Raw genomic sequence first — 8299 nt, 5'->3', positions numbered from 1 at the left:
GGGGGGAGAGCTCCGGGGTCCCCCGCGTCTGGCTGTGCAGGGCTTCCTTGCCCCTGGGTGAAGCGGGCAGCGCCAGGCAGTGAGGCAGGTGCCACTGGGGTAGAGAGGGCAGGGGGTCCTGCTGGCCCTGCCCCCCAGGCTGAGCCTGCTTGGACCCCATGTCCAGCTTGCCCAGCCTGTCTCCCCAGTCTGGGCCTCTTGCTCTCTAGGGCCCAGCTGCCCCCCTCCATGCCCCAGCTCTTCCTGCTGCCCCCCTGGGGGGTCCGCTCCCACCAGGCTCACAGCTCATTCTCTCCACTGCAGCTGTGGAGCTGGCTCAGGACGGGAAGACGCTGGAGTCCAAGATCTATGACACGCTGCAGGGGCAGGTGAGCAGTGACTCCCTGGTGAGGCCAACAGGTGCCCCAGGGTCCTGGACGCAGGGCCTGTGCCAGGCTCGGGCACAGCTGCTGCAGCCCTGGTGCAGGCAGCCGTGGAGTGGGGGGATGTGGGGGTGGGTGCCAGGGTCCCCTGGGGAACGTGAGACCTTTCATGGCTCAGTCCAGCCCAGTGTCCTGCCTCTTACCACAGTGGAGTCGGATCACGAGATGCTGCAGGGGAGGATGGGCCAGGCCAGGCTTGTCTCGCTGTAGCTTGCAGCGCTGGGAGGTTTGGAGCTCTGCACAGAGCCTCCCACTGCTGTTTGCCATGTCTAATACCCGCTGGTGGGACTTTATTTCATAACGTCCCAGGGCCATGGGGCTGGCAGGGACCTGTGGGTGTCAGAGTTATGGACAGTGAGGGTGGAAGGGACCTCAGGAGGTCACATCTAGTCCAACCCCCTGCTCCAAGCAGGGCCAGCCCCAACTACAGCATCCCAGCCAAGGCTTTGTCTAGCCGGGTCTTAAACACCTCCAAGGAGGGAGACTGCACTGCTTATCTGGGGAGCCTGTTCCAGTGCTTGACTGCCCTCCTAGTGAGAGAGTTTTTCCTAATATCCAGCCTCAACTTCCCTTGCTGCAGCCTGAGCCCATTGCTCCTTGTCCTGTCAGCTGCCCCCACTGAGACCAGTCCAGCTCCATCCTTTTTGCAGCCCCCCTGCAGGGAACTGAAGGCTGCTATCAAATCCCCCTTCAGTCTCCTTTTTCCTTCTCGTCACATCTAGTCCAGCCCTGTCCTAAAGCAGGTTCAGTTCTATCCAAACCAGCCCAAACAAACCCCTAATACTTGATGGGCCTTTTACCCTCCCCGGCTCCAGCACCCAGAGTTCGGCCTCTTCTCCAGGGTAGGTCTCTCTGTTCACTTTCCAGGTGTGGTCGCTGCTGCCTGGGTTCTGCCGGTGGCCCACGGACGTGGTGAGCTCCTTCAAGGGGCTGGCGCGCACCCTGGGCACGGCCCTCAGCGAACGCCCCGACCTGCGCCTCCCCGTGTGCCAGGCCCTGCGCACTCTCATCACCAAAGGCTGCCAGACGGGTGAGGAAGGGGTGGGTGGTACAGACCAGCATGGCTGGGGACCTGGTGTCATGCCCCCAGGGCAGGGGAAGCTGGGAGGGGGGTGAGGCTGAGACAGGGCTCAGCTTCCAGGACCATTGTATAACGCTGAGTCCTCCCAGTCCTGCTCTTGGGCAGGCCCCCTGCCTCTCGAAGGGCAGGCCTGGCACGTGCAGGGGTCACCCTGCAAGCGCTGGAGGGGGAACATGGGCAGGTGCTGAGGCCCTGGGCCCAGCACAGACCCTCACGGACTCACTGGTCTCTGCCCCCCAGACGCTGAGCGGACCGAGGTTGGCCGCTTTGCCAAGAACTTCCTGCCCATCCTGTTCAATGTGTACAGCCAGCCTGGTGATGACGGGCGCAGCTCGGCACATCGGCGTGCCGTGCTGGACACTGTCCGCACCTACCTCACTGTCACCGAGCAGCAGGTGAGGGGCAGCACGGGGCGGCCTGTCGGTGCCTTTGTGGATAGAGAGGGAAGGACCTGGTGCCACAGGATCCGCGCAGCCCTGGGCTGGGATTGCCGTGGAAGCTGGGCAGAGCCGTGGGGAGGGGAGGGGAGCGTGGATGCAGCAGGGCCTGAACGAGCTGGAGCAAGAGACCCAAAGGGACTGAGCTAAGACCCAGGACCCCCTCCATGCTCAAGCCCAGAGGGGCCGGACCAGGTGCAGCAGGGGGCTCGGCATCTGGAAGAGCTGCTGCTGGAGCTGACCAGTTACTGGCCCTGACCTGGCCCTTGCTCTCTGCAGCTGGTGTGCGGGTTCCTGCAGAAAGCCAGCGAGAAGCTGAGCAGCCCCGACAGCTCCGAGTTCACCAGGTAATGCCTGCTCCCTCCCGGTGAGCCCCAGGTGCTGCCTCCCTGGGGCATTGGGCACCCCCACAAGGGCTGCGCTCACCACTGCCTACCCAGGCAGGTGGCTGCCTCTCCCTAAAGCCCCCTGTTCCCTGTGGCTGTTCACTGGAGGGAGTGGAGCTGGGGAGCAGCGCCCAGGCCAGTCCCAGACTCACCCCTTCCCCACGCAGGCTGTCCATCCTGGACCTGATCGTGGCCATGGCACCCTATGCTGACGAGCCAACCCTGGGCACCCTGTACCGCACTATCCAGCCCTCCCTGCAGGTGAGTCACGGGGTGAGAGCTTCCACCCTGGGTGGCTCAGGAAGAGGGGCTGGGGTGCTCCAGGCTCGGGGCAGGAGGCCCTGGGCTGGAAGGGTTTGTCTTTCCAGGGTCTCCACCATAGGTCGGCTGGGGTGGAGGTGGGATCCCTGGGTGCTCCGAGCTGCTGCTTCCTGGAGGGAAGATGTGGGGCGTGCATGGCCCCTGCAGCCCTCCCCAGCTCAGCAGGGGCCTCTCCGCATGCTGAGAGAGGGACAGGGCAGACACAAGTCCCCTAACCAAGGCCATCCGGGCGCTGCCTCTGCAGACTAAGGAGCACGGGGTGCAGAAGAAGGCGTACCGGGTGCTGGAGGAGGTGTGCGCGGCATCCCACGGCCCCTGCCAGGCCTTCATCCGCAGCAACCTGGGGGAGTTGAAGACCGTCCTGCTGGACTCCCTCAAGAGCGCCGCGTCCCCCGCCAAGAGGGTACAAGGCTGGGTGGGGTGCAGGGGAGGCATGTGCTGGGTGGCCAGTGTCCCTGGGGCCTCACCTTGGGGGCACATAAGGCACTTGGCTGGATGTGTGGAGCAGGGCCTGGGCCTGACATCATGGCACTGTCCCTATTTCCGTCCCCAGCCGCGGCTCAAGTGCCTGTTACACATTGTGAAGCAGCTGACGGCCGAGGACGAAGCCTTCATCACGGCTCTGGTCCCAGAGGTGAGGGGGAGCAGGGCTGAAGAGCCGTTCCTGGATTAGTTTCTGGTTGGGGCTGGTCGAGGCTCCAGCACTGGAGCTGATGCCTGCTCTGGCCATGGCTGCTCCGTGCGGAGCTGCCCCCAGCTCTGGCGGAGGCCTGGGCCAGCCTAGGGGCAAAGGGCGGATCTGTGCTGGGCGCTGAGGGTGTCGGTCCCCCAGGTGGTCCTGTGCACCAAGGAGGTGTCAGTGGGCGCCCGCAAGAACGCCTTTGCGCTGCTAGTGGAGATGGGCGAAGCCTTCCTGCGCTTCGGTCCTGCCCCACAAGGTGAGACGCCCCCCCCCCAACACCCTGAAGCCCACCCTCCAGGTGCTGGGCCATGGACTTGCTATGGTCCCCGGTGCTGAGATCCCCCATGCCCTCCCGCGGTGGTGGGGCCAAGCCCCCCGCTGACCTGGCTGCCGCCCCGCAGAGGCCATGCAGCGGTTCCTGCTCCTCGCCTACGCGGGGCTCACGGGCTCCGTCACCATGATCAGCTGCACGCTGCTGGCGCTCACCCGCCTCCTCTTCGAGTTCAAAGGTAAGGCTGGGGTGTGGGGGGGCCTGTACACTGCAGGGCAGCTGGCCGTGGGCATGGGACTCTAAGGTTGGAGGGGCCTGGGGCTGAGCCCCTTGAGGATGCAAAAAGGGCTCTGCAGTCCCATGGTGCTGTGGTGGGGGGAGCAGAGTTCAGGGGTGCAATGTGGGCCCATCTAGGGGATCTCTTGCTGGGACAGCTTGTCCTGGCCCCTGCTGGGGCCAGAGTCCCTCTGCCAGGGTGGGCAGAGCTGAGCCATGTCTGCCCTACAGAGCACCTGGGCCCGGGTGAGACGGGTCAGCTGCTGCAGAGCGTCTGCCTGCTCCTGGGCTCCCGCACCCGCGACGTGGTCAAGGCCGCACTCGGCTTCCTCAAAGCCGCGCTGTTGCTTGTGGACATCAAGCTGCTGACCGCACATGTCCCCACCATGGTGAGTCCAACGGGGGGTGGAGCACGTCCTTCCTGCCACCCCAGCCCTGCCCAAAAGGGCTCCCACAGTGGGGGACAGGGCTCCCTTTCCAGCCCAGTGGCTGAGCTGCCCCAGTTGGGTGCACAACCTGCCTGTGGGGGCAGCAGCAGGGCCGTATCTCGGGGAAGAGTCCTGGGTGGGGCTGGGGAGGAAGGCAGGGAGGGATGGGATGGGATGGCAGGGTTATGGGGGCCAGGGGCTGTGGGGGGCAGGCCTAATGACCCCTGTCCCGGCAGCTGGAGGCCGTGGGGGCCCTGTCGGACGACATGAGGCGTCACTTCCGCACGAAGCTGAAGAACCTCTTCACCAAGTTCATCCGCAAGTTCGGGTCGGTTGTGAAGGGGGTACGGGGGGCGCAGCTCCAGCTCGGGCCTTCTGCGGCGCTCAGGGCTGGGGGGTGGGGGCTGCAGCCAGTGCGGTGTCCCAGGGGAGCTGTCTGACCCCCGTCTCCCTGCAGCTTCGAGCTGGTGCAGGGGCTGCTGCCGGCCACGCACCACAAAGTGCTGCTAAACATCCGCAAGGCTGAGGGCCGCGGGCGGAGGCAGCGCGCCCTGCGCCAGGCCGCTGCCCGCGAGCAGGACCCCGAGGCGCTGCCGAGACCCAGAGGGGACAGGTGAGGGCAGGGGCTGGGGGACCTGGGCTTGGCTCTGGTTCCACTGGGGGAAGAGCATGGGGAGCCCTGGGGTCGGTGCCCCAGATGCTGGGGGGTGCAGTGGGGGGTGGCTCCGGCCTCTCACCCCAGCCTTGTTAACCCTTCACTGTCTCTGGCCCCAGCATGGAGGAGGTCCTGGCTGACTCAGACGAGGAAGAGGAGGAGGAGAGGGGGCCAAGGCAGCCCCAGGGCCAGGCGTGGCTGAAGGAGGGCGCAGGGGACGAGCCCCTCAACTTCCTGGACTCCAACGTGGCACAGCGAGTGCTGGGTGAGGAGCGGGGCCAGGGCAGCGGTGGACAGCAGGGCTTGGGAAGGGGGGCTGTGTTCCTGGCTGGACTTTGATCCTTCTGCAAGGGGGGCCAGCACTGCCCAGGCGCTGACCCCTCCTCTGCTCACGCAGCCACAAGGCCGGGCAGCAGCCGGGCTGGGAGAGCGAGCCACGACTTTGGCGTATCGGAGGATGGGCGTCTCATCATCCGCGAAGACGAGGATGAGGACGGGGAGGAGAGCAGAGCCAGAGGTACTGGAGGGGGCTGGGGGGTGGCCTAGGGCCGCAACAGAGCCCTATGGGGCCCCTTGTCCTGGGCTGGGGCCTGTCTGCCTGGGGCACGTGGCTGGGGCAGCACCAGCTCTTGACCCCCAGCTGTCACGGTCGCTGCAGCAGCTCCTGGCATGTGGCTTGCAGAGGCTGCCCAGTGCTGGGGGCACAAGCCACCTGCTCTGCCCTCATTGGGAGCATTGACTGGGGAGTTGCAAGGCCCCAGGACCCTGGGCAGCCCCACCCAGGGTCCAGCCCGCTGTGTCCAGGCAGGAGCCTGGTGTTCCCCACCTGGGGCAGGCCAGTCCCTGGGTCGTGGGGGTGCTGTGATGGGGCCCAGGCCCCAGCGCAGGGTCTTGGCCTTGTCCAGCTCTGACCGGGCTGTTTCCTGCTGCAGACGTGGACAAGGAAACGGCCGACCTGATGCAGGACGTGGGGCTCCGGAGCGTGAGTGTGGGGTGACAGGGGATCTAGGGGCTGGAGCTGGCACCTGGACCTTTCTCCAGGCCCTTTGGGCAGGTGTCCCTGAGCTCTTGGCCCCTTGGAGAGGATCTGGGGGAGCCGGGGCCTGGGGTTGAGCTGGGCAGTAGCAGGCTCCCTGCTGAGCCACCCCCTCTCCCTCTGCAGAAGAAGGCCCAGAAGCGCCGGTTCCGCGAGGAGGCAGGTGATGAGGAGCTGGAGGGCGATACCGCATCGCACTACAGAGGTACTTCCCCCATCCCTGCTTTGGGCCCTGTAGCGTCTGTCCTACCCTACCATTCGCCCTGGCAGAGCAGGCTTGTGTCTGGGCACGGCTCGGCTGGTTGCACAGGGGCTGGGGCAGGAGCTCAGTCAGCCCCCTGACGCTGGGACCCTTGGCACCATGCTCCCCTGGGGCTGCAGCCTGGGCAGGACCCCATCCTTCACGGACGTGTGATGTGCGTCCCCACTCCACGCCACCATGTCTGTGCCCTGCCTGACCTGCCCTGTGTCTTGTGTTGCAGCGGGAGGTTCTGGCATCCACCGGCCGCTAGGCAAGGAGACGGCGTTTGGAGCCGACTACAAGTCCAAGGTAAGGCTATGGCACCTGCCCCCAGGGCAGTGGGGTTGGCACCACCTTGGATAGCCCCTGTGCTGCGGTGCCCTCTGTGCCCTGCCCTGGAGCCCTGGGTGCAGCCAGAGGCAGCTGCCCAGACCCAAGACACTTGGGCCCAGCCTGGGGCTGCAGCAGGCATGGGGCTGTGGGGTCATGTGTAGTCCAACCGCTGCCTGAGGCAGGATCGATTCTGTCCCAGCCGGCCCAGAGAAACCCTGTGCCGTAGTCGCCTTGGCCTCAGGATACGGGGGGGCTACAGCCATGAAAGTCCTGCTGCTGCCAGGGGGGTCATGGGTGCTGCAGAGGGCCCGGGCCATGCCTCCACTGCAGCGGAAGTCAACCCCCAGTGCAAACCAGTCTGAGCAGGGGGGAAATCCCTTCCTGCCCCACTGCAGCGTGGGGGACAAGACCCTCCAGCCAAGGCCTGCGGGGTTGGTGCCAGCAGGAGCATTGGCCCAGCCCAGCCCCATCCTGGGCTGCAGCAGCACCCGGCGCTGCTGGGAGAGGCTTCAAAACCCCCTGCTTAGGAGGTACCATGGGGCTGTGCCCCCTCAGGCTCTCTGTCCATCCCTTGAGCCCACACTCCTGCAGCAGTCTCGGTGGGTTTGGGGACCCCCCCCAGGGATACTGCTGCTGGCTCCATGTGGCCAGGGCCCAGGTGCAGGGGGAGGGGGCACCAGTCCCCACCAGGCTGGCAGCTTCCCCAGGCTGCATGCGTGTGGGAACACTGTCTGTGTTCTCCGCAGAAAGGCAGAGGCGATGTGAAGAAGGCCGGCCGGCCAGACCCCTACGCCTACATCCCCCTCAACAGGGCCAAGCTCAACAGAAGGTATGGCACGGATACTCACCTGGGCGGATGCACCCAGTGCTCTTGCCCATGGTTGGGGTGGTTCATGGTGAGAGCTGGGTTAGGTCCCAGCTTTCCTGGATCTCTGAACTGTGCTGGTGACCTGCCCTGACCTAGATCTCATCCTTCTCCCGCAGGAAGAAGGCGAAGCTGCAGGGGCAGTTCAAGGGCCTGATGAAGGGGGCCCAGCGCGGTGCCCAGGCTGGGCGCAGGCATCGCCCCAGGGAGCCTAGTGTGTGAGGCCTGCATGCACCCTGCCCCGACACCCGCCCTCGCCCTCGGGGAGCCAGGCTGGGGATAGAGGTAGCAGGGAGAACCTGCCTGTAGCCCCCATGCAGCCTCCCACATCTGCCTGCTGTGGGCACAGATGTGCCCTTGGTTGCCAGCCTGGGAGGAAGGAGCAACAGATGCAGCACTGCCTGGTGCCCCTTGGCGCGTGTGTGCATGCGTGTGTGTGTGAGAGTGAGTGACTGGATCTGATCGGGTCCGTCTGTGCAGAGCCCACATAGTGGGGAGCAATAAATACGGTTCCCTGTAGCCTGATCTTGCACCGTCCTTCTGCCCCCACCCCTTCGCTCGTGGACCAGGGGGTTGCAGAGAGCGCTGGAGGGAGCAGAGCTGCTCTGCCACTATAGGTGTGTCCATCACACGGCACGCGCTCCCATGCTCAGAAATGCCTGCGCTGCCTCGCAAGCCAGACTTGCTCCTGTCCTGTTGACTAGGCAGCCCAGGGCCTCTCTGGGCTGTAGTCCAGTGGTTCAGGAATTCGGGGATGCTATTTTTGTCTGACATTCATTATTTGTACGGCTCCTCACCCAGCCCGGGCAGCTGCTGGGTGGCAGACGGGGTGTGTGAGCCCCTGAGCTGTGGGGGCCTGGCACTT

The 8299-nt window shown here is 65.5% G+C and overlaps 1 protein-coding gene across 1 annotated transcript in view; it reads left to right on the top strand.

The window, feature by feature from the left end:
* RRP12 (ribosomal RNA processing 12 homolog) overlaps positions 1 to 7989 on the top strand; it is a gene marked incomplete at its 5' end in the record, with an annotated part of 15091 nt that extends 7102 nt beyond the window's left edge. Inside the window, 19 exons of the mRNA XM_019555499.1 lie at positions 265 to 368; positions 1290 to 1452; positions 1744 to 1898; positions 2220 to 2287; positions 2494 to 2587; positions 2892 to 3050; positions 3201 to 3281; positions 3480 to 3585; positions 3731 to 3838; positions 4108 to 4265; positions 4541 to 4632; positions 4762 to 4917; positions 5079 to 5224; positions 5357 to 5476; positions 5892 to 5941; positions 6122 to 6200; positions 6478 to 6545; positions 7316 to 7398; positions 7554 to 7989. Coding sequence (XP_019411044.1) covers positions 265 to 368; positions 1290 to 1452; positions 1744 to 1898; positions 2220 to 2287; positions 2494 to 2587; positions 2892 to 3050; positions 3201 to 3281; positions 3480 to 3585; positions 3731 to 3838; positions 4108 to 4265; positions 4541 to 4632; positions 4762 to 4917; positions 5079 to 5224; positions 5357 to 5476; positions 5892 to 5941; positions 6122 to 6200; positions 6478 to 6545; positions 7316 to 7398; positions 7554 to 7656 — 2093 coding nt within the window. The remainder of the gene's footprint in view (positions 1 to 264; positions 369 to 1289; positions 1453 to 1743; positions 1899 to 2219; positions 2288 to 2493; positions 2588 to 2891; positions 3051 to 3200; positions 3282 to 3479; positions 3586 to 3730; positions 3839 to 4107; positions 4266 to 4540; positions 4633 to 4761; positions 4918 to 5078; positions 5225 to 5356; positions 5477 to 5891; positions 5942 to 6121; positions 6201 to 6477; positions 6546 to 7315; positions 7399 to 7553) is intronic.
* Positions 7990 to 8299: the final 310 nt, after the last annotated feature.

The sequence above is a fragment of the Crocodylus porosus genome, unplaced genomic scaffold, assembly GCF_001723895.1.
Source record: "Crocodylus porosus isolate Cpor-Errol unplaced genomic scaffold, CroPor_comp1, whole genome shotgun sequence".
Lineage (NCBI taxonomy): Eukaryota > Metazoa > Chordata > Crocodylia > Crocodylidae > Crocodylus > Crocodylus porosus.
This window is presented reverse-complemented; position numbering and strand designations above follow the sequence as displayed.